Source organism: Gastrolobium bilobum, unplaced genomic scaffold, assembly GCF_033153095.1.
Source record: "Gastrolobium bilobum isolate Gb01-03AN ecotype WA unplaced genomic scaffold, APGP_CSIRO_Gbil_v1 utg25066, whole genome shotgun sequence".
NCBI lineage: Eukaryota > Viridiplantae > Streptophyta > Magnoliopsida > Fabales > Fabaceae > Gastrolobium > Gastrolobium bilobum.
The window spans coordinates 20,482-45,962 of NW_026895575.1; the positions used below are offsets into that span (position 1 = coordinate 20,482).

General features: G+C 36.8%; 1 protein-coding gene across 1 annotated transcript in view; it reads left to right on the top strand.

The window, feature by feature from the left end:
• The first annotated feature begins 2,986 nt into the window (after nucleotides 1-2,986).
• Nucleotides 2,987-25,481, top strand: part of LOC133317369 (peroxisome biogenesis protein 5) — a 53,815-nt gene continuing 31,320 nt past the window's right edge. Inside the window, exons 1-9 of the mRNA XM_061519229.1 lie at nucleotides 2,987-3,220; nucleotides 3,325-3,450; nucleotides 3,556-3,718; nucleotides 4,126-4,319; nucleotides 5,420-5,671; nucleotides 6,901-7,017; nucleotides 17,689-17,856; nucleotides 19,527-19,720; nucleotides 20,993-21,239. Of these exons, the coding sequence (XP_061375213.1) occupies nucleotides 3,095-3,220; nucleotides 3,325-3,450; nucleotides 3,556-3,718; nucleotides 4,126-4,319; nucleotides 5,420-5,671; nucleotides 6,901-7,017; nucleotides 17,689-17,856; nucleotides 19,527-19,720; nucleotides 20,993-21,239 (1,587 nt within the window). The 5' untranslated portion in view covers nucleotides 2,987-3,094. The remainder of the gene's footprint in view (nucleotides 3,221-3,324; nucleotides 3,451-3,555; nucleotides 3,719-4,125; nucleotides 4,320-5,419; nucleotides 5,672-6,900; nucleotides 7,018-17,688; nucleotides 17,857-19,526; nucleotides 19,721-20,992; nucleotides 21,240-25,481) is intronic.

Consider the following 25,481-nt stretch of genomic DNA (forward strand, 5'->3'; position numbering starts at 1 on the left):
TCATGATAAGACCACCTTCATTTCGGAGAAGGGGAATTTCTGTTATAAGGTTATGTCGTTCGATTTAAAAAATATCGGGGCAACATACAGAGGATGATGAACCGAGTCTTCGCAAATTGGAAGAAACTTAGAAGTCTACATTGGCAGCATGATCTAATATTTTCAAAAATATTTTGGCCTACCGAACAATATTTTGATAATATTTCCAGCAAATTCACTTTTCCAACACATTTTTGGGAATTTGATTCCCAGATAAAAAAAATTTCTTCTTTATCAGACGTTTCTTAAGTCAAAGATTTGAAAGTTGAAATTGAAACAACTCAACTAAATATATTTAACATTGAATGATGTCAAGCAAATTTGTTCAGGTATATATAAAAATAGTTTATTAAAATTAAAATTTTAATTATTAATTACCTTTCTTTATTCTTTTTGCTTGCCCGAAGTTAAAGGAAGTTATATAAATGTTATAAGAAAAATGAGAAAGGATATTGTAACAATCAATTAGTATCACTATCAATGTTACTACCAATTAATTTCACCGTTAGATCGTTATGTTGATCTAACAATTATATTTATTTTCATCTTTGTATGGTTATGATTCTCTATATTTAATATTTATTTTTACCTTTGTATGATTATGATTTTTCATATTTAATGCTTTCACATTAAATATGGAAAAACATAACCGTACAAAGATATAAATAAATATAACCGTTGGATCAAAATAATCGATCTAACGATAAAATTGATTGGTAATAACATTGATAGTAACACTAATTAGTTGTTACAATATCATATCCCAAGAAAAATTATGTCTGCTTTTATTAAAGAAATTTTTTCTCTTATTTTAACGTAAAAATAAGTGATGCTATTATAAAAAAACAAAATTATTGAAATATTCATTTGCATTTAAAAATATTATTCTCATTTTATAAATATTATTATATTGTTCATACTCTAAGGGGGTGTTTGGTACAGGAGAAATTTTTATTTGTCCGGGAATCTCGATTTTTAAAAATATAATTTTTGGATTCAGTTTATGATAATATCTGAAAATTTAAAAAAATTCAATTTCCCGAAAATCTCTCAAAATCCCGCGTACCAAACGCCCACTAATATCCTTTCATTCTCCACCATCATTAGAGCTTCTGCTTTCCGCGGTCACATCACTACCTACAGTATTGTTTTCATTTGTACTCGCTTTTTTTGCCTCCATGATTGCTATCAAGGTCATTGCAATATAATATAAGGAAAAATTTAAAAAATTCCTATAATTTATTTTATAATTATTTATTCACTCAAATTTTTTTGAATCATTTATATTTTTATTTAAAATATTTTTATCACTTATATCCCTAATTTAAAATATCTTTATCACTTACCGGAATTCTTGAAGCGGAATTCTTGAAGTTTTTGCTACAATATATAATAATTTTTTTTTGGTAGTGATGATACTTTTAATTTATACCGCCACCTCAATTACCACACTTGGCCATATTAGTAACATTTTAATTATTCATATTTTATTCTTTTTGGTTTTAAAGTTACGGTGACACTTACAATTTTTTTTTTTTTTTGTTTGTTTGTATAACACACTTACAAATTTCTTAAAACACATAAGTAGGTGATACATACAAATAATCAAATTATATTTGAAAAATTATATATTTATTTCATGTGAAACTCAAACATGGAATTATAAATTCTGATATAATTCCAAATCTCACGTACTTGGATTCTAATTTTTCAACTCCGTTGTTCAACCAGACAAAGTTCTTATTTGTTTTTTCTTACTTCGTTACTCCATGGCACACACACCAATGTGTACAGATTCTGTTTTTAAATTATGGTTCAATTCTATGCTACTTGTCTATATGCATATTATTTTTGCAATTTGGAGATGGATTTGAGAGATGTTAACCTTTTTTTTTTTTATAGTTTTTTACAATAATTTTTTAATTATTAAATTAAAATTAAATCAACGATTATAAAATAATATTAAATGAGAGCCGTTAATTTGATTTTAATCAAACGATAAATATGACGGTTGCAAGAGAAAATAAATTGTAAGTATAATTTCCATATTTGAATTTTGTGTGATTAAAGTCAAAGAATTCTCAAAGTACTGTTGCAAAGATTGAATTTTTGATTCAAGAATTTAAGTAGTTATTGTTAACCATCCCGCATTTATTGAATTTTTTTATATTTAATACTATTACTACTAATGTGTGCAAGTAATATTATTTATTTATATATATATATAAAATATTTTTTTTAAAAATGACTTAATATTTATTTCTTTTACAAAACAATATACATTTTTCCACTTTTTATTTTTTAAATTGACTATACATATTTTTTTATTTTAAATATTTTTTTATTTTTTTTGAAATTTTATTTTAATTAATTATGTGTATTCTTTTATGTTCAAATTGCATTTTAAAAAATATCCGTATAATATATATATATATTAGTTAAATGTACTTAATACATTATATATTAATTAAATGAAATGAAAAAATATTTATTATTTTAATTAATATAATTTTATGCCATTTTAAGCAAAATAAATATGTTTCGTTGCATATTTGATGATTTAATATATTCTCTCTCTTTCAGAAATCAGAAATCAGAAAAAGAAAAAGAAAATATTATAAACAGAAGACCGTAAAATTGATTAATGTTTTTTAGGAGATAATTTTATTTCAAAAGTCATTTTTTTTTCTCCATCTTCTCTTTATATGGGACCCCATGAATGATGAATCTCATATATTTTTTTTTGTATATAAAGATAAAATTATTTTCAATAACATAAAAAATATTAATTTCTATATAAAATTGTATAAGTGACACATGTTTTTTTTCCAACATTTAATTAAAGATATTATTTTTCCCAAGAAAAAACAGAAAATGATTGGCCAGTATATGACAAGCATAGCATAGGAAAGCACACAGATAAGAAAAAGGCATAAAAGAGGGTAAACGATAAACACAACAGAACCAGCGCAGCAACCAAAGAAGAAGAAGAAGAACAAGAACAAGAAGAAGAAGGAATTCCTGGAAAACGCAGTTATCTAATTATCTCAGGAATATGGCGATGCGTGACCTTATAACTGGTTCAACGGCATGTCCTGACCCATCTTCATCTTCTTCCTCAACTAACCCTCTTAATGCTCTCGCCAACGCCCTTATTGGCTCTTACTCTATTAAGACTCAGGTTAACCAACTCATTCTTCTCTTTAATCTTCTTCATTTTTTTATTAATTTTTCAATTAATTATAATTAGTTGTTTAATTTGTGAAAAATAAAAATAAAATACAGGAGAGGTTGCAGGAGATTCCTACATCCACTCCAACTGGTCCTCCCTTTCAACAATTTTACTCCGAGACTCCATCTCAGCTTCCTGGCTCTGAACTCGATAAGCCATTTCTTGATTCTAATTCTCAGGTTCCGTTCTGTTACTGTTGTTGTTTTCATTTAAAATTAATGAATCAAAACCACTTTACATGGAAAATTGAACTGAACGTGTTTGTTTATTTGTTTGAATGACAGGGGTCGGAGTTTTTGCATAGGTTCCGGTCTGCGGGTGGTGGTGATGGTGCGGTTGGGCTTGAGGATACGTGGGATGAGATACAGCGTGAGGGTGGAGTTAGCCATACTCCAATTCCTCAACTTAGGGGACCAGTTCCCCAGCTTCATCAACCAACATTGGACGGTATAGTTTGAATTACCTTATTTAAAAGAGGGCGAGCGAGCCTCTAGTAGTGGTATAACTGCTGGTTCGAATACAAGAAACAGTCTCTTTGGAATAAAAATATAAGGATAAGACTGCGTACATGTGTTTTTCTCACCCTTTAACTTGGCAAGTCTGGGTTTAATGGCGAGTGGTTTTTTTAATTACCTTGTTATTTGATCTAAAAAAGAAGAAGCTAAGCTTATAATTAAAATGAATCAGAAATAGAGAGGGCTTTTGGCTGAGATTGTATTTGTTGTGTAGAAATTAAGTAGAACCAAACATTCACTTTGTCCGAGTTTGGATTATCTTATATTTGATTCTTTGAGATATTTGACATTAAAGAGAAGGGATATGAAATTGATTTTGTTCTCTTTGCAATATCTCAGGGACACCACAAAGAGTTCTATCTAGCTTTTTGCACTCATTTCTTGATAGCAGTCGTGGTGGAATACCTTTTCATCCTGCTCCTCTCCCATCACTGGGTTTATCTGAAGGTGATAAACAATGCATACGTGACCGTAGTAGCATAATGGCCAGACATCTCTTTGCAGATAAAAGCGAAGAATTTATCGATGCCCAAGTAAGGAAATTTTTTATTAAAATACCCTACATCTGATATCCCTTGTTTCCTTTTTCACTTATTTGGTTCATTTTCATTACATGCATACGGACTTAATGCTCTAAAAATTGAACTGGTCACTGAGGGAAAAGAGAGAGAGATGTTTAATTGTTTGTGGGCTACGGTTCAATGTTGAAAATTGGTGCAAGGGTGGTCACCTAGGCTCTGCTTTTATGTGAGCTGCACAAGAGATATCTTGGTACAATCTTATTTTATTAGAGTATATGCATACTTTCACATTGTACTGCATTTCTATACCAGTATGTGTTCCAGTATGCGTATGCAGTTAATCTCGGGTCTGTATCTGATGTGGTAGTGCTTAGACTATTTTTGTCTACTCCAGCTGGTAAGCTGTTGAGTAGTTATAGATTTAGTTGAGTGGTTACAGGCCTGTTGAGAGTCAGTTAGAATTAGTTTTGCCGAGCAGGCTTTCTGTTGCTTCAGTTGCAACAGTTACCAGACTCTTGGCTTACTAAGCAAGCCTCGCCCTCCTCTATATATAGGACTCACTGTACTTAGAATCATTCAAGTCAATAATACAAGAGATTTCTCTGAAGCTCTCTCTCTCTCTCCCCCCCCTCCCAATCCTTCTCTTTTCTCTTACTTTCTCCCTCTTTCCCTTATTTTCCTTTAGCTTTCATGTTATATTAAGATGATTTTTACTTTTACTTTTATTTTTAATTTTTTTGTGTGCAAATTAACACTAGATTATGCTGGCCTGGGACTAGCTCTAGTTTCATATATGTTTTGTTTGTTTGTTCATACATTTCAGCTGACCTTTGATTTTATTGAGTCAAATGCCTATTAGCATCACTTCCCAGGTTATATCTTTACCAAACCTTTATATCAGGAATTTGTGAAGCTCTTCCTCTAGAGGCTAATATTTCCCTTTCATAAAGTGTTTGGAATGTTGTTGTGTTGGATCAAAATGTCCTCATGTGATCACTAATGATTTTTACCCAATATGTTGCTACATTGTCCTAAAATAAAATGATGTCTTTGTCTATTTCTTTTGACTTGATTGCTTGACTATAGTATTATCCCGTGCAATTACTTTTCAGGTAAATGCACTTCTATGCTCTCTAGATATTGATAGCAATGCTCATGCTAAGGAACGTATGCCTGAAAGATTTCGGGAGCTTGAGGATTACTGGAATGAGTCTCAGGGCAACACGAGACTTGGTGCTCGTGCTTCAGATGGATGGATTGCTGAATATGGTCAACATAGGGAAAAACATGATAATCCTGATTCTTGGGCTAACTCATTTGAGCAGCAGTATGGTGTAAATGGTTGGGTCTCTGAATTTGAACATGTGAGAAGTCCTTACTATTCTTCTTTCAGCTATAATTTAAGAAGTTTCTTACTGTCTTTTATCTGTAAATTAACATGGCATTTAATCTATGGACGTGCAATTATAATTCTTGAGCATCAAAGAATCTTATTATCTTGAACTGAATGCTAGTGCAAACATTTTAAGATTCCTTATATTTCTGAGTCGAAGCTGTGCAAACTCTTAATTTTGAAATAATGTTAGACATGCAATACCTTTTTTTGGTCAATCCATGAAATCTCCTATGCAAGTCCATCTTATAGTTGGTGGAAATTGCTTCCTGAGTTTTGCCTCCATTGATTCCCAAGTTTGAATTTTAGGTTTTCCTGGCCTAGCACGGTTCTACTGCCTTTTTCACCATTGTAGGGCTATTCCTTTCAGTTTCAGTTTCACAATCAATACTTTCCATTCTTCAGCCATAGGCTTTCTTAGAGTATTCACTCATAGCTCAGTTCTCTTTCTCTCTCACACATACACATGCATGCTTTGTATCTCTTACTGTTTCTGATAATTGTTATAGCTGTTAGAATCATTACAGTTAAGCATGGTTTGTTAGCCTAGTCAGATACTGTTATAATGCTGAGTCATATTCAGTTATGAGTAGTTAGCTTGAGATACTATAAGATCAGTTGAAGAAGATTTTCATAGTAATGAACTTCAGAATACATATTCTTTCTCTATTTTACTTTCTCTCATTTTCTTTTATGTTCCCTTGTTTCCTCCCCTGAGCACTTCAATCAGGATTCCCTTCAAAATAATTCACCATGCCTTCATGCAACGACCTGTTTTTTTATTGGTCTTGATGTTGGCATCCATCACCTGTGCGTATCACACATATCATGAGAAAGAGCTGCATGAGGAATTTCATCAGATCGTGTGTTGACATTTGATTTCTTTCCTGTTTTGAGATTTATTATAATTTCAATCAAAACATCCAAAATGGGTAGAACCCAGGTCAACAATTCATGCAATTAAATATAACCAAAATTGGAAGAAGGCATCTCTTTTTTTTCCCCCCCTTTGATGGAATGCCTTTTTTCTTCACTAGTCTCGATGTTGCTATACATAGTATTGGATTATACTGGTATTTGTAGGTATTGCATTAATCAATTCCTCACTGTTACCCTCTATATATAACTTTATATTATTATTTTTAATTCATTTTCTCTTCATTTTTTTTAACTTATCTTCTCTTGCTATTCATCCTGCAGTCTCAATTGTCATCTGTTGATCAAATGCGAGGTACGAACATGTCAAACTTTGCTGCAATGGAGCAGACTCGTATGCTTGCAAATACATTGGCCCAAAATGGTGACCCTAAATTTCAGGTTTATTTGATGTACTTGGCTTATATTTCTATTTACAAGTATTGTAATTCATTCCTATCTAGTACTTTATTATGATACCAATGAAGATAGAAGTTCAATAGTTTTTTTGGCTTTTTGCTAATTTTTACTTTGCTCTTTTTTTATTATGTTTGCTGTTTCTGTTCTTGCTAATGTACATTATTACATACACATGTTTATTGGTGTTCTTATTTGTTTGACAAATAAATTGAGAAATTTGGGAGTAATATTTGTACATTAATCCCTTGATTGATAATTCTCTTACTCTTAACAAACCCGGAATTATGAGTGTTGAAACTGGTACGTGAATATTGTGGATAGATATTGAATTTAGCAAAATTTTCTAATTGTATAAGTAATTTGACAACTTTAAGGCATCTGGTTATTATGTTCGTTAACCTGAATTTCAGGTGGTCAAGACAAAAATTCTAGGCCATGCACAATCTATGTCTATGTATTACATTAAAATGTATTTAATTGGACACTTGAATGAAATTTATTTAGCATTGGTAGTTCTAGTGTTTACAGGAAGGAAAGATCACTGGGTGCTACTGGAAATCATTTTGGTGTAGGGTGTCATAGAGATCTGGCAGAGGACGACAAAAAATTATAAGATTCAATAGTTGAGGTCCCTTAGGACAAGAGGAGCCTTAGGAATTAATATGTTAACGCTGATCCCTTGTTTATTACTTAATGCGGGGAAATTATTCTTGGAACCATATTTTTGAATATATAAACTGAATTAATTTAGGGTTCGCTTTTTCTGCATTTACTGCAGAACTTATCTGCAGCAAGTCCAATACGACGTCGTTTTGGGACGGAAATTATGGTGTTTTTGTAATTTTAATTTATTTCAGGGTTATAATAGTCTTTATATTTATAACTTTTTAAGATTTCAATACCAAAACGATGTCGTTTTGGGAATAAATGCAGATAACTTATCTGCAGTAACTGCAGAAACATTTTTCCCATTAATTTAATAGGAATAAGGGTCTTGTGTTATGGTGGTAGTTGGTGTTTATTGCCAGAGTGTAAGAAAGGATTGTTACTCTTGGTTTCCTTGTGTGTAAAAAAGCTAATGGCCCGTGCCAGGGGGTTTCTTTGTTATTTTTAAAGGGATAGACTTGAAAAGAGGAAGTATAATATTATATTGACAAATTGTGTTTCATGACTGTAAAGGGCTCTCTATTTATAGAGGCTAAATGACCTAATGGGCTAAGCCCAAGGAAGATTCTAGAATCCAACAATAAATAAATAAAATAATTATTATTATTTACAACACTCACCCTCAAGCTGAAGAATAAATATTTATCATTCTCAGCTTGCTAGTAAGTTCTTGAAATCTATCTGAGGGAAGTCCCTTTGTCAAAATATCAGCTAATAGACGCCCAGAGGGAATATATGGAATGACAATCAACCCGCTATCAAGTTTCTCTTTGATGAAATGGCGGTTGACCTCAATATGATTTGTCCGATCTATACTTGTGAATAGCCCGCTTTAGCGCGCTATAGCGGAGTTGCGTTACGGTGCAGCGGCCGAGCGCCACGTCACTAAGTTACCATAATTCAGCCTCTGCACTTGACCTGGCAACCACATCTTGTTTCTTACTACTCCACGTCACTAAGTTACCATAAATAAACATATAATAACCAGTGGTAGATCGACGGTCAGTCATAGATCCAGCATAATCAACATCAGTATAAACTTTAAAAGAAAGATTGCCATTATGCCGAAATAACAGTCCTTTACCAGGAGTGGCTTAAGATATTGAAAAAATCTCTCCACTGCCTGCATGTGTTTCTCCTTTGGATTATGCATAAACTGACTGACAATACTAACAAGATAAGCTAGGTCTGGTCTAGTGTGAGCCAGATATATCAGTCTTCCAACCAGCCGTTGATATTATCCTTTATCAACTGGAGGACTCTCCTCTTCATAATTCATCTTGTGATTCTGCTTAATAGGAGTACTAGAGGGTTTACACCCCGTTTTCCTGCTTTTTTAAGAAGATCAAGGACATATTTTCTTTGGCTGATAAAAATTCCATCCTTTGAATGAGCTACTTCTATCCCTAGGAAATATCTCAATTTCCTAAGGTCTTTAACTTCAAACTCAGAGGTTAGTCTTGCTTGCAAAATATGTCTCTCCGCCATATCATCACCTGTTATATCATCAACATACACAAGGAGCACAATGAGCTTCCCATCTTGGGAGTGCTTAAAGAAAAATGTGCGATCTCCTTGTCTCTGTTTATATCTTAAGGTCATCATAACCTTAGTAAACCTCCCATACCAGGCACGAGGGGACTGCTTCAATCCATACAAGGCTTTTCTTAACTTACAAACTTTATTTTCTCCATCCACATAATCAAAACTAGGCGGGATTTCCATGTAGATCGCTTCTTCTAACTCACCATTAAAGAAAGCATTCTTCACGTCAAATTGATTTTGATGGACCTTTGGAGCCTTATCCACGAAGGTATACCAGAAAGAGGACTAAAAGTAGTGCAACCCAACTACCAGATGTAGCTCAGAGGAAAGATAAAGAAATAAGAAGTGAGACAAGCCAAAATTATGCTCAAATTGTCCAACAAGGGGATTCGGGCCCAAGCCCAGCTGACAAACACAAGGAATCAGAAGCTGTGACCCAAGAGATGTATAAAGAGAAGTTAGTTATGCACAATGGAGAGATGGACAGCTGGCGAATGCTGAATGGAGAAGGCAGAATTGGAGAGGGAGGGCAGCGTGACTGAAGTTAGTTATATGCAAGAGAGAGAGAAAAGGAAGGCATGAAAATCATTCACCAACTTGGAGGAAAAAGAAGAACACTCTGCAAACGGGTTTGATTTGTGGATGGTGTTAGGAGTATGGAATATTAGTATTAGTAGCAATTAAAGTTACAGTGTCTGTAATATTGGTTTGTTGCATTTGCTATTTCATTTGGAGTCTGTAATTGCAGAACCTTGTTGGTCTGTAATGGAGTTGCTGTGGGTATTTCATTGTTGTTCTTGTATTTCCATTCCCACTTGTGTAGGAAGTAAACAGTATAACTACTTGTAATGATGACAGTGAACATGGTTAGTTTGCTGATTATGAATATAATGGCAATATAGATGTATTTCAGATACTGATAGCACCATGAGTAGATCTGGTAATTTTGTATTTCAATTGTCTAGCTATTTCAATTTCACCCAGGAACGTGCAAGTACCATCAATTTGGTCTCAGAGCTCCATTGATCCTGAAAAGAAAATTAAAAAAAAAAAAAAAAAGAGAAGAAAGAAAAAAAGTATATGGTACTGACCAGGATGGAAGCAAGGCTGGAAGAATTAGAGAGAGGAAGAGTTAGGGAAAATGAGAGGATGGGAGGACTCGAAGAATCCATTCGACAATTAAGTGCTACCATGATGGAACTCGTGCACGGAGTTAACGTGTTGAGAGCAGAAGACCGTGGGTCGAGGGAGGGAAGTGGAAACAGAGACAGAACCATGAATGGCGACGGAAATGGGGGTGAAAACGAAAGGGAGAGAATCAATCGTATCAGGGATGGGGAACGAGCACGAAGAGTAGAGGTACCATATTTCAATGGAGATGACCCTTATGGGTGGCTGTATCGGGCGGAGAGATATTTCCGGATCAATCGCATCCCAGTAGAAGAACACGTGGAGACAGCAGCGATTTGCTTGGAGGGAAGGGCACTCAACTGGTTTCAATGGTGGGAGAACAGGAATCCGAATATGAGTTGGAATGATTTTCGTTTAGCAGTGTTGGAACGTTTCCATATCTCATCTTCGGGGAATCCATATGAAGCATTAATGAGTCTTCGACAAGATGGGACGATTGCAGATTATAGGGAGCAATTTGAACTGTTATCAGCTCCTTTAAGGCATGTAGAGGAAGAGATGATTAGAGCAGCGTTTCTTAATGGGTTGAGAGAAGATATCCGAGCGAAGATGAGACTCCATGACTTGAATGAACTGGGGAGAATGATGACCCTGGCACAGAGGATAGAAGAAAGGGAGAAGGTGAAGGAGAAGCTGAGGGCACCAGCGAAGGGGTATGTGAATAGCCATGGGTATGTTAGTGGGCTCAATCAAAGACCAGCCCTGACCAATCGGGCCGCTAATTATTCTGAGAACAGGCCCAACAATCAGAATACTGGAGGGAGGAATGGGCTAAGTGTTAGTGTGTCAAGAGGATCCACCTCATCGGTAGGGCAACCCAAAAACGATGGGATAGGGGACAATGATGGGCACAATAGTAAGGGAGGGGTGTCGAATGTACATTCAGAGAGAAGGAACCCTAATCCTAATGGAGGGGTCCGTGGTACCACCTACAAGAGACTCTCGCCCGATGAGTGGCTAGAGCGAAGGAGAAAGAATCTATGCTTTAGGTGTGATGCACCTTACTCACCCGACCACGTGTGTCAAAATGCGAGCACGAGTGTCATGTTATTGGGATCAGGGGAAGCACTGACGGAAGAAATCGAAAGCGTGGTTACCTGCGAAGAGATTGGAGGAGACGATGAAAGAAATATGAGCCTGAGCATGTACAGCCTAGTGGGGTTGACATCGAATCACTCTTTGAAATTGTGGGGTGAAGTACAGGGGCGTCCGGTTACGGTGCTAATTGACACCGGAGCTTCCCACAACTTCCTTGCTTGGCAAGTCGCAGCAGAGATGAAGTTGAAGGTAGAAGAAGCCGCGTTGTATTCCGTGGAGATGGGCGATGGATACAAAACTCAGAGTCGTGGAACGTGCAAAGGATTATTACTATCATTACCAGGTATGCCGGTTGTCCAAGATTTTTTCTTGTTTAATCTTGGTGGAGTGGATGTTATTCTAGGATACTCTTGGTTGGAGGGGCTTGGGGACATCCAGGCCAATTTTCGTCAGTCAATTTTGAAGGTACCGTGGAAAGGGAAGATGATTGAAATCAAGGGAGACCCACAGCTATCCAAGACACGTGTGTCTTACAAAGGATTGGGCAGTGCAGTCAGGAAGGGGGCTGAAAGCTACTACGTGGAGCTTCAGCCGATGTTTCAAGGAGAGGAAAAAGAAGACAGTATGTCATCAGAAGTACAGGGAGTGGTGGATGAGTACAAAGAGGTGTTCAAGTTACCAACAGGAATGCCTCTTGAGCGTGCGTGTGATCATAAGATACTGTTGAAGGAAGGAGCTGATATTCCCAATATTCGACCCTACCGCTATCCTCACTATCAGAAAGAGGAGATAGAAAAATTTGTGGGGGAAATGTTAACTTCGGGGTGGATTAGGTCTAGCACTAGTCCTTACTCAAGCCCACTGATCCTTGTGAAGAAAAAAGATGGAAGTTGGCGGTTCTGTGTGGACTTTAGGGCCCTTAATAAAGGGATGATTCCGGATAAATTCCCTTTACCGGTTATTGATGAACTCCTTGACGAATTAGAAGGGTCACAGTTGTTTTCCAAATTGGATTTAAAATCTGGTTATCATCAGATTCGTATACGGCCAGAAGACATTGAGAAGACAGCATTCAGGACACATGAGGGCCACTATGAATACTTGGTCATGCCATTCGGGCTCCGTAATGCACCATCAACATTTCAATCTTTGATGAACGAGGTATTTAGACCTTTCCTTCGTAAATTTGTATTGGTCTTCTTTGATGATATATTGGTTTACAGTAAGGATGAAGCTACTCATGTTGGTCATCTAAGGCTAGTACTGGAGGTGTTAAAAAAAAATCATCTATGTGCCAATAAAAAAAAATGCAGTTTTGAGAAGCAAAAATTAGAATATTTAGGTCATATCATATTTGGCAAGGGGCTGTGTGCAGATCCTAAGAAGGTTGAGGCAGTCCAGAATTGGCCTATTCCCAAAAATCTGAAGGGCTTACGTGGTTTTTTAGGACTGACGGGGTATTATAGAAGGTTTGTGAAGAGTTATGGCCATATTGCTCGTCCTCTGACACAGTTATTAAAAAAGGACAATATTGGTTGGGGGGATCAAGCTCAAGCAGCATTTGAAGAGTTAAAAACGGCTATGCTCAGATTACCGGAACTGGCCATGCCTGATTTTGCTGATGTATTTATTGTAGAAACTGATGCATCTGGTGTAGGAATGGGAGCTGTGTTAATGCAAAAAAATCGTCCCATAGCATTCTTAAGTCAAGCTTTTTCGGAGAAATCTAAAGCATTATCTGTTTATGAGAGGGAATTAAAAGCAATTGTGTTTGCTGTTCAGAAATGGAGGCACTATCTTTTGGGACGTCACTTCATCATCCGAACAGACCAAAGAAGTTTAAAATATTTAACTGAAAAGAGATTGCTTGTTGAGGGCCAACAGAGATGGGTAACAAAATTGTTGGGTAATGATTTTGAGGTGCAATACAAACCGGGCTGTGAAAACAAAGCTGCAGACGCTTTATCACGGGTGATGGACTGCAGGGCCATATCTATGGTTTCTAGCCCAGATTTGCAGCAATTGGCCGAAGAGGTGCTTGCTGATCCAGTGACTAAATCCATTTTGATGGAAGTTATGCAAGATGTTAACTCTCATCCAGGTTATAAAGTATCAAAAGGTTGCCTATGGTGTCATGATAAGTTGGTGATCCCTCAATCATCTCAGCATATCCCTATCTTATTAAGGGAATTTCATGACTCTCCTTTGGGGGGGGGGGGGGGGGGGGGGGCATTCGGGTGAGCTGAGAAAATATCAAAGGATTGCAACAATTTTTTGGTGGAAAGGGATGCGTAGGGATGTGACTGAATATGTGCGAGCGTGTGGGGTTTGTCAACAGCAGAAATATCAAGGTTTACAACCCGCAGGGCTCTTACAGCCTCTACTGGTCCCAGAGCAAGTGTGGGAGGATCTCTCAATGGATTTTATTGGAGGATTGCCTAAATCAGGTGGTATGGATACAATAATGGTGATTGTAGATCGTTTATCAAAATATGCCCATTTCATTACATTAGTTCATCCTTATACTGCTGAACAGGTTGTTGTCCTATTCATCAAAGAGGTTGTACGGCTGCATGGTTTTCCTAGATCTATTGTGTCCGATAGAGACCGTGTCGTTGTGAGCAAGTTTTGGGGAGAACTTTTCAAGGCAGCAGTTACTCATTTGAAGTTCAGCTCAGCCTATCACCCCCAAACCGATAGGCAAACCGAAGTGGTGAACCGAACACTAGAGACTTATCTGCGTTGTTTTATAAATGGGCACCTGCAAGGATGGGTGAAATGGATCCCATGGGCTGAGTTTTGGTTCAACACTGCTTATAATAGATCTACACACATGACGCCTTTTAAAATAGTCTCTGGAAGAGACCCTCCAGCTGTGATAAAACTGAATCAAGGAGGCATTACTGTTGATGCTCTTGACAGGTGGGTTGAAGCAAGGGATGCTGCTTTGGAGGATATGAAAAAAAAATCTGTGTATGGCCCAGGAGCGAATGAAACACCAGGCCAACAAGGGGAGAAGAGAGGTAGAATATGCGGTAGGGGACAGGGTGTACTTGAAAATGCAGCCCTATAAGCATCGCTCTCTTGCACGGTTTTTAAACCAAAAATTAAGTCCAAGGTTTTATGGCCCTTTTGAGATTATTCGAAAGATGGGTCCTGTTGCATATCAATTACTGTTGCCAGGGGACTCTAAGTTACATTCTGTGTTTCATGTCTCACATTTGAAAAAGGCTGTCCACCCAGATGTACCTATTCTGGAGTTACCCCAAGGGCTGACTGCGATGTTAGAGTTACAAGTTAAGCCCCAAGCAATTTTGACAGCACAGAGGTTATTAAATGGCAAAGTGGAGGTACTGGTTAGGTGGGCCGATCTGCCTTGTTGTGAAGACTCTTGGGAAGATTTAGATATGCTGCAAACAAATTTTCCTTCTTTCCATCTTGGGGACAAGGTATTTGTTAAAGGAGGGGGTATTGATGGACCTTTGGAGCCTTATCCACGAAGGTATACCTGAAAGAGGACTAAAAGTAGTGCAGCCCAACTACCAGATGTAGCTCAGAGGAAAGATAAAGAAATAAGAAGTGAGACAAGCCAAAATTATGCTCAAATTGTCCAACATTCGGGCCCAAGCCCAGCTGACAAACACAAGGAATCAGAAGCTGTGACCCAAGAGATGTATAAAGAGAAGTTAGTTATGCACAATGGAGAGATGGACAGCTGGCGAATGCTGAATGGAGAAGGCAGAATTGGAGAGGGAGGGCAGCGTGACTGAAGTTAGTTATATGCAAGAGAGAGAGAGAAGAGGAAGGCATGAAAATCATTCACCAACTTGGAGGAAAAGGAAGAACACTCTCTGCAAACGGGTTTGATTTGTGGATGGTGTTAGGAGTATGGAATATTAGTATTAGTAGCAATTAAAGTTACAGTGTTTGTAATATTGGTTTGTTGCATTTGCTATTTCATTTGGAGTCTGTAATTGCAGAACCTTGTTGGTCTGTAATGGAGTTGCTGTGAGTATTTCATTGTTGTTCTTGTATTTCCATTCCCACTTGTGTAGGAAGTAAACAGTATAACTACTTGTAATGATGACAGTGAACATGGTTAGTTTGCTGATTATGAATATAATGGCAATATAGATGTATTTCAGATACTGATAGCACCATGAGTAGATCTGGTAATTTTGTATTTCAATTGTCTAGCTATTACAATTTCACCCAGGAACGTGCAGGTACCATCAGATTTATATCTCAATTGTAATGGACGCAAGGGACAACAAGGCTCTCACAGTATTAATCTTTGCAACTGGGGAAAAAGTTCCTTCATAATCAATGCCATAGGTCTAAGTGTAACACCTGGTGACTAATCGAGCCTTATATCTCTCAAGTGTCCTATCAGAATTGTACTTTAGGGCATAAATCCATCCGTACCCTACTGCTTTCTTTCCATTGGGTTTATCAATAACCTCCAATGTTTTATTCTTCTCCAAGGCATTCATATCCTCTTGCATGGCCCGAACCCAATTCTCATCTTTTAATGCTTCGTGCATTGATTTTGAGATGGAAATGGAATCTAGTGCTAACATAAAGCTTTTGTGCGGCATAGAAATGTTAGCAAAAGAAACAAATTGAGAGATAGGATGTTGGGTGCAAGATCTTTTTCCTTTTCTTAAGGCAATGGGTAAGTCATAAGAGACAATAATATCATGTTCAGAAACAAACGATTCAGAACTTACCAGTGATTCAGACGATTGAGGTTGTTGGTAAAGCAGTATGGGTTGTTTCCTCCTCTGATATACAATTTAGTTGTCAAATTTTTTCTTATCTCCGGTGTACTTGAAGGTTTTGACACATCAGTAGTAGACGCGGAGGGAAGGGTGTAGGAGTAGATAAGGACGACCTAGACTCAAAGAAGGAAGGGGATGAGTCTTCTGAAGAACTGCTCTCCGCCCGAAGATGAGGACCCTGGAAAAAAGGACTAAGGTTCATGAAAGGTAACATCCATATAAATAAAAAATTATTGACTCGGAGGATGATAACACTTGTAGCCTTTTTTATCTAGGGCATAACCAAGGAAGACACACCTAAGAGCCCTAGGATCCAACTTATTGCAATGTTGTTTATGAACATTGATAAAGGCAACACACTCAAATACTCGTGGAGGAAGATTTTGCAAAATGGGAACAAAAGGAAAGAAGGAAGTCATGGAATGAATAGGATGGGTATTGTTAAGGACCCGTGAAGGTAAGCGGTTGATCAAAAAGGCTGCAGCTAACACGGCTTTTTCCCAATAAGAACTAGGAACAAATGTCTGGAAAAGTTGGGCTCTTTTCAAGGTGACATTTTTTCTTTCAGCAACTCCATTTTGTTGAGGGGTATAAACACACTTGAGTTCATGTGAATAGTACGTCCGTAGAAAAAAAAGTACGTGCGTAGAAAAAAATTCAAACAAAGGTCCTCTCGGTTCAAAAGGTCTTCGGAAAATTTTCCGGTGGCAGCGAGAGGCAAACAAATAGAGTTATGCTCTAAAGGCGACAGTCGTGGAAGCAGAGCCCTCAGAATCGAGAGCTTCGATACCAACTTGAAAAGAGGAAGTATAATATTATATTGACAAATTGTGTTTTACAATTGTAGAAGGGCTCTCTATTTAAAGAGGCTAAATGACCTAATGGCCTAAGCCCAAGGAAGATTTTAGAATAGAATAATAAATAAATAAAATAATAATAATTATTTACAATAGATAGCTCTCTTGTTATGATATCTTATGTATCTCTTATTTTCATCTTTTTCATGTGCTTTGACTGCTTGAGGCATATGTCTCATACTCTTTCTTTTTCTAATAAAATGTTCAATTATTAAAAAAACTATTAAGAAGAAAAGAGAGATTACAAGATTGAGGAGGGAAAAACTTCATGCAGGTTTGTTGTTTATGCTTCTCCATGGTGTTTTTGGTTAATGCGGAGTGCTCATTGTGTTCTTAGATCTGTTGTGGGATAAGATTGGTTTTACAGACTCTTTGTTGGTGCTATGCCATAATATTTGTCAAAGGATATCCTTGAAAGTCGTCTGGAAGAAATAACAAGCTTTGTGTTGATGAACTTGTTTTTTCTGTGCTATATTTTTGTGCTCTTGTTAAGTAGAAATGTTATCCTCTTGTAGCATTTCTTTTCTCTTTCTTGAAATAAATTTTTTTCAATAACATGCTTTTGTGGCTTGCAGAACTCAAAGTTTCTTCAGTTTGTATCAAAGATGAGTCGTGGTGAATTGATTATTGATGACAATCAAGTTAAAGAGAGTGCATTACCTGCTTCTGGAGATTGGGCAGCAGAATACCAGCAGCAATATAATCATGGCCATGCATGGGCTGGTGAATTTTTAAATGATAAGGCATGTGCAGTGAGCTTGAAACCATATTCTTTTGCATGTGTTTTTTTTATAATTAATTGGTATATATTCAGTTAAAAAACTAAGATTTATCAAGAATAGTTTTTTTTTTTTTTTGGTACACAAGAGGGGCTAGAGCCCGATCAAGAATAGTTTTTGGTTACTGTTAACCTGATGACATAAAAATAAGTAAAAGTTTGAGACAGAAAATTACCGAGAATGTAAACAGTTTCCTTTGTGAAAAGGCTCTGAATTATTGTGATACCAAACATTCCCCTCAAACTCACAAATTGTGTGTACTAATATAACAATTACTAAATGACACTCGGGCCATTTATTTTTGGTGCATTACTAGTAACCACCTTTTTTTTCTGTGACAGACGCATAACTTTATTAGAAAGATAAGAGGGAATGTTTGGGTAAAGGGAAGATAAAAAAATACCCAAAGCAGGGGGAAAATACATCAGGTGAAAAAAAATGCAGCAAGGCTGCCCAATTCTTGTAAAAGTCAGAAACTGCTACTCCTTTGAAACATTAGCAATCACCACAGAGAGACCAAAAACATTATCCTATCCCAGGGTAAGTTTTGGGTTAAAGAATTGCCCCTGAAAATGCAAGCATTCTGCTTCAATTATATTAGGCAAAGGGCTTCGTGCACTGCAACACACAGAATTTGTGGCTCACTCTATGTAAATCTCCTTTTTAAACTCAAGGTCATAGTCTTTCACGTTTAATAGAATTAAGGCAAATGATTCAATGCAGGTTTGCTAATATTTTTACTATGGGAGAATGCTTGGTTTAGATTAGCTGGATAGGGTTGTAATTCTGAGTATCTTAGATGTGTTTAAGATGCAGTTGCAGATCAAATTTCGTTATGGAGTTTGTAGGAATTGAGGGGCTTACTTGAATTGTAGTTTCACTGAGTAGATTTATAATTTATCTGCAAATCCTTTTGAGGACGATTATCTAGGTCTTTTTGCTTACAATTTTGGGGTGCTGTTTGCTTTTATGGAGAATACTGTATTGGGTTTCACTCAAACAAGATTTTGAAGGCTTTGATTGAGGGTGATAATGAGATTTCCTGGTCGATAGGTGCTTTTACTTTTCCTTTTCTTCAGAAATATAAATTCGAATTTTCTATTGAGAGTTCTTAAGGAGCTCTATCTGTATGGTAAACCAGGTGTTTGTTTGGTTTCTATCACTTTGATTCCCAAGAATGATTTTTTTTTTAGACGATTAAACATTGTAGACTTACCAGCTTTCTTACTTGTGCTTGTAACGCTGTGCCAAGCTTTTGCATAATCATTTGAATAGGGTGTTAAGATGTTTCCATTTCTAGGTTCTGTTGTACACATATTAAAGTTTTGAGGGTTGAGTCTTGATGCAATGGTAAGGTTGCTTTGTGACCTGGTGGTCAAGGGCTATAGTTGGGGAAATAGCCTCTCCATGCATTACTACGGTTGCATATATCTGAACCTCCCTACTCCCCAGAATAGTGGTAGCTTCATGCAATAGGCCATCCTTTTACTCATGCAAGTCTGACACATCACGGTTAATTCTAATTCTTGAAATTTATTATAAATACACAGTGATGAAAGTGCCAAGCAAGTTAGGATTAATTAATTGATGAGCCCTTTTCCTCTAAATTTTGAATGCTGACTTGTCGATTCAAGGTTTCTCATGGACCTGATCAGTGGGCGAATGAATTTACAACTGAAAGACAGCAGCATGGATTGGTTGATGATCAGTGGGTTAATCAATTCTCAAAGTTGCATGTTAATGACTGGGCAGAGGAATTTGGTCAGCAAATTGGTGAAGGAGCCTTCGGGGAGAACTCTTCTGATAGTTGGGCACATGCATACGATGAGTAAGTTGAACTTCCCTACTGACTAAATTGCAATGTTTTTTTTTTTTTTCAACATAAAGAACTATCCACTGGATAGATTGACAAAATACACCTTTTCATATTACCCACTCTTGATTTCCTTTTTCGTTTTTTTTCCCGAAAATAAGAGAATGTTATCCTAGGCATATGTTTTTCTTTGCCTTCTTATTCCAGATTAAAGTGGCTTTCGAACAACGTAAAAAATTTAAAGTACATGGACACCTATTTCTTATCTACGCCTATACATAACACATAACAGGAGTGAAAGAATGAGAGGGAGAGATGAGAGAAGAGAGAAGAGAGGAAGAGAAACTTTGTGAAAATATTGTTAATCACTATTCTAAATGTAGAAGATTATGATTGGGAGAGAAACTTCTTGAATACAAAACTTTCTAGTGTGTTACTTTCCAGTTTTATTTGTACCGGAAGAATATAATGTCTAGACTTAGATTGGATCTGGAAAATTGCTGTGTAAACATGGTGCGCCAATCAACTTTTGTATTATATCAATGAGAAATGACTTTTGGTTTGACATTTTTCAAAGGGGAAGGTTATTGTTAGAGATATATAAAACCATTAATATAACCTCTCCTAAAAGCTTAAACTTTTGGGTTGAATTGGTTCTTTACATGGTATCAGAGCCTCGGTGTCTCGGGTTTGATTCTCGCTGCCCCCATTTTCTTTGTGGAATTTCTTAGCACATGTAGGCTAGGCCTGATGCATCATCCACCTTTCGAGCTCAATGGGCTCTCTTGTGAGGGGGCGTGTTAGAGATATATAAAACCATTAATATAACCTCATCTAATAGCTTAAGCTATTGGGTTGAATTGGTTCTTTACAGTTATACTTACTACATTTTAGCCTTATTACTCTTTTTACCTGATTGGTTATTGTTGGATCAATTTGAAATCAACGGTTGAAAAATGAAAAAAATTAATTACCCGTTGATTTCAAATTGATCCAACGGTAACCAATCAAGTAGTAAGGCTAAAATGGTAGTAACTATAACCATTCCCTTTTTCAAGTATAGATGCCAATATACGATATTCGTCAAACTAACTGCAGGATCCTGTTGGTTCAATGTGCAAACTAAGTGGTACATAATGTGTTCAAAAGAATTGCCAGATCTTATTTAAAGATTACGATTATTGTTTGAACTTATTCAGTTGCTTGGAGGATTTATTATGCCCTCTCTTTTTCGTCAATCTAGTATTCCCTTGAACTAATCAGAATCTCTTTGGGGGTTATATGAAGGTTCCTAAATGAGCAAGTTGCTGCCAAGCAGCAGTTAGATAGTTCAAGGGGCGTGTATGTTTTCTCAGATTTAAATCCTTATGTTGGCCATCTGAATCCACTAAAAGAAGGCCAAGACCTATTCAGGAAAGGACTTTTAAGTGAAGCCGTTCTAGCATTAGAAGCTGAAGTTTTGAAAAACCCTGAAAATGCTGAAGGGTGGAGACTGCTTGGAATAGCACATGCAGAGAATGATGATGATCAACAGGTTAGGTTATGCATTCTTGATGATAAACTCCCCTATTAATGCAGACTGCAATGACATTTTATTGCGTAACTACAATAAACCAATGCTGTACAAATTCTCTTAAGAACGAACAATTTTTTTAGGGAAAAGTTCAAAATTGGCCTATGGTTTTGCTTTTAATCACTTGCATCCCTATACTTTTTTTTAATCATTTATCCCCCTATGGTTTTTTCCATCTAAATCCATCCTTTACACTGTTAGAAACTAAACTAATTTGCCAATTTTACCCTTCTTAGAAAAGAAAATTGACTTATGACAAAAAATTATAATAAAAGAAGAAATAAGACCAAATATATTGGAAACATACAATACTTATAGAAAGAGACTAAAAATAAAAAAAAGAAAATAGAAGAAAAAATTAAATATGTCTAAATCAAAAAGACAAAAATACACTGAGGTCAAAATAAATCAGAAATCAAGTGAGAGAGAAAGAGGGAGAGTCATTGATTTACTGAATGTTTGATATATTTTCATTATCAATTGAATACAAAGAGAGAGCTCTATTTATAGAGCTAAGAGATGATGAGTCAGCAGCTAACAACCCAAACTAACTAACTGAGCTTATAACAATAAGCCTAATAGAAAGGTTAGAAGGAATATACTACAACCAGTCTTATAGTAACAACAATGCAGCTAAATACAGCTGCACAAACAGAAAGCTAAGCTATATTCTAATACCCTCTTGCAAACTCAAGGAGGCTTGGAAAGAGAGCTATCCAGAGAGCCATCCAAGACCTTGAGTTTGAACCTCAATTCAGCAAAGCGTGCAGAAGACAGAGGCTTGGTAAGCGTGTCAGCAATATGGTCAGAGGAAGGAATGTGAGAGACCACTAATTCCTTATTGAGAACTCGTTCACGAACAAAGAAAATATCCAATTCCATATGCTTGGTGCGAGCATGAAGAACAGGGTTGCGAGTGAGAGCCACAGTGCTCATATTATCACAAAGAACATGAGGGACTGAGAAAGTGATATGCAGCTCTCGAAGAAGGGATTGGATCCATAGGATTTCAGCACATGTGAGAGCCAAGCTACAGTATTCAGCTTCAGTACTAGAACGAGCAACAAGTGTCTGTTTCTTGGACCACCAAGAGACAAGGTTGGGACCAAGAAATATGCTGGAACCAGACGTGGAGCGCCTGTCATCAGGATCAGACCCCCAATCAGCATCACAGTAAGCTGTCAATGATAAGCCAGAAGCAAAACGTGCAGCCTGAAACAGTAACCCATGTGAAATAGTCCCCTTTAAGTAGCGTAAGATCCTTTTAACAGCTGCCCAATGATCCACTATGGGTTGAACCATGAATTGGAAAACTTTATTCACAGCATAGCTGATGTCAGGTCGAGTTATTGTGGCATATTGGATGGCACCAACAATGGACCTGTAATGATGAGGATCTGGGTAATAATTTGAGCCAACCCGAGACAATTTACATAGGAGAGGAGATGCCTTTAGCCTCTTGCATGGAGACTTTAGCAAGTAAATCACTGATGTATTTTGATTGAGACAACATTAAGGTATGTGAGGAATTCCTTCTAACCTCAACACCAAGAAAGTATTCCAGATTACCCAAGTCTTTCAAAGCAAACTGAGTATTAAGCTGTGAGATAAGATGAGTAATAAAAGGAAGGTCTGTCCCCGTTACTATGATGTCATCAACATAGATGAGAACATAAATGCACCTTGAGGCAGAGCAAAGTATGAATAATGAAGGATCACAACAGCTGGACTTGAAGCCAAAAGAGAGCAGAGAACTCTTAAGTTTGTCAAACCATGCACGTGGGGCCTGTTTGAGCCCATAGAGAGCTTTGTTAAGCTTGCAAACTAGAGTTTTATTGGAATCTTCAAAGCCTGGAGGCTGTATCATGTAGACTTCCTCTTGGAGATCACCATTCAAAAAGGCATTATTGACATCCAATTGTCTAAGAGGCCAACCATAGGTGAGAGCCAAAGTAAGCATAATCCGAATGGTGACTGGTTTCACAACTGGGCTGAAAGTTTCATTGTAATCAAACCCGAGTTGTTGATGGAACCCTTTTGCAACAAGCCTTGCTTTATACTTGTTAATGGACCCATCAATATTCTCTTTAAGTTTGAACACCCATTTGCAGCCAATAGCAGACCTTTTAGTAGGAAGAGGAACAAGACTCCAAGTATTGTTAGCCAATAATGCATTATATTCAACTTTCATTGCTGCATACCAAGGAGGACTAGAGATTGCTTGTTTGACAGAGGTAGGCTCAACATGAATGAGAAGTGCTTGAGCTCTAGCAAGAGTCTTAGATCTGGTCTGTATAGAGTGACTAGAAGAATTAAGATGGGCAGTAGTAGAGGGTAAAAATATGGAAAGACTCAGGAGAAGAAGATGTGGAAGAGGCAGAAGAATTAAGGAAATGAGATTGGACAGGAGACTCATGAACAGAAGAAGACACAGGCATATGTGGAAAACTGTCTGGAGAGGGACTTGAAGTGGAGGAAAACTGTTCTGAAGCTGAAGAATTACTATCAGCCTTATTCACAGTAGCAGTAGCACTAGTTGGAGAAAGGGGGTTATGAACAAACAAGGGAATAGGATGAGAAGCATTTGGAGTGACAGTGGCAGAATTTGAGGACCATGACTGAGCATATGGGAAACGATATTCATTGAAAATAACATCTTTTGAAATAAAGGTTTTTCCATCTTGATTTTGACATATATATCCTTTATGGTTGGAAGAATAACCTAGGAAAGCACACTCTAGGGATCTGAATTCAAGTTTGTGTTTATTGTAGGGTCTTAAAAATGGAAAACATGCACAGCCAAACACTTTAAGAAATTTATAGTCAGGCTCAGTTTGATAAAGTTTAACATAGGGTACCTCAAAATTTAAGGATGCAGTAGGCAGACGATTAATGAGATATGTTGCTGAACTAAAGGCATAATCCCAAAATTTCATAGGAAGAGAGACATAAGAAAGAAGGGTTAAACCAGTTTCCACAATATGCCTATGTTTTCTCTCAACTACACCATTTTGGTGACTTGTATGTGGACAAGTGACTCTGTGTAAAATTCCATGGAGTTGTAAATATTGAGTAAAGGGTCGAAACTCCCCACCCCAATCTGTTTGTATTGCTTTAATTGAAGCTTGAAATTGGGTGTTCACCATTGAATGGAATTGTTTAAAGATAGTAATTGCATCAGATTTTTGTTGGATAGGATACAACCAAGAATATCTTGTATGAGCATCTACAAAAGAGATGTAATATGAGTTTCCAAGAGTAGATTTAATTGGAGCTGGTCCCCAAAGATCACTGTAGATCAACTCAAATTGAAAATGATAAACAGTTTGAGAAGAAGGGGAATGAAGTCTGTGAGCCTTACCAAGACAACAAGAGGAACAAAAATCCAACACACTTTTATTATTAAATGGAATCTTACAAGCAGTAAGTACATTCTTTAAAGCAATCTCATGAGGATGTCCAAGACGACAATGCCATAAGGAGTAGGCAGTGTTAGACACTGAACTAGGCTGATTACAAGATTGAACAATATTTGAGGCTAAACTAGGCTGATTACAAGTATAAAGCTCTGAACTACTACACTTTGAAGACAATGACACTGGAGTAGAAGTCTTGACAGATGTGGATGCTTGAGGCAGACATATACTTGGAAAGGAATACAATCCATCCTTGTTGACAGTCCCTTCTAGGAGAGTTTTACTGGACTCCTGCGATTTCACAAAACACTTAGAAGGGTGAAACTCAAAATATACATTGTTATCCTTAGCAAATTGGCTAACACTTAACAAGTTCTTCACTATTGAAGGTACAAGCAGCAGATTTTTAAGATTTAATTCAGTTTGAGAGTCTAATGGAGACCAAAATTTTGTTGAACCAATGGCAAGATTTGGCAAACCTTGTCCATTACCAATGACAATCTGATCTGTACCAGTGAGCTGTTGGCTTTGAAGAAGATTAGCTGGATTTGCAGTAACATGGTGGCTTGCACCAGAATCAGGATACCATTTGATGGTTGTTGCAGATGTTGGAAGAGGCAGTAGTCCAGGTTGAGAAGCAATCAAGGCATGAGGAGCCATGAATGAAGCAAGAAATGGATCAGGCCCTCAGGATGAGAGCTCTGATACCATATCAGAAATCAAGTGAGAGAGAAAGAGGGAGAGTCATTGATTTACTGAATGTTTGATATATTTTCATTATCAATTG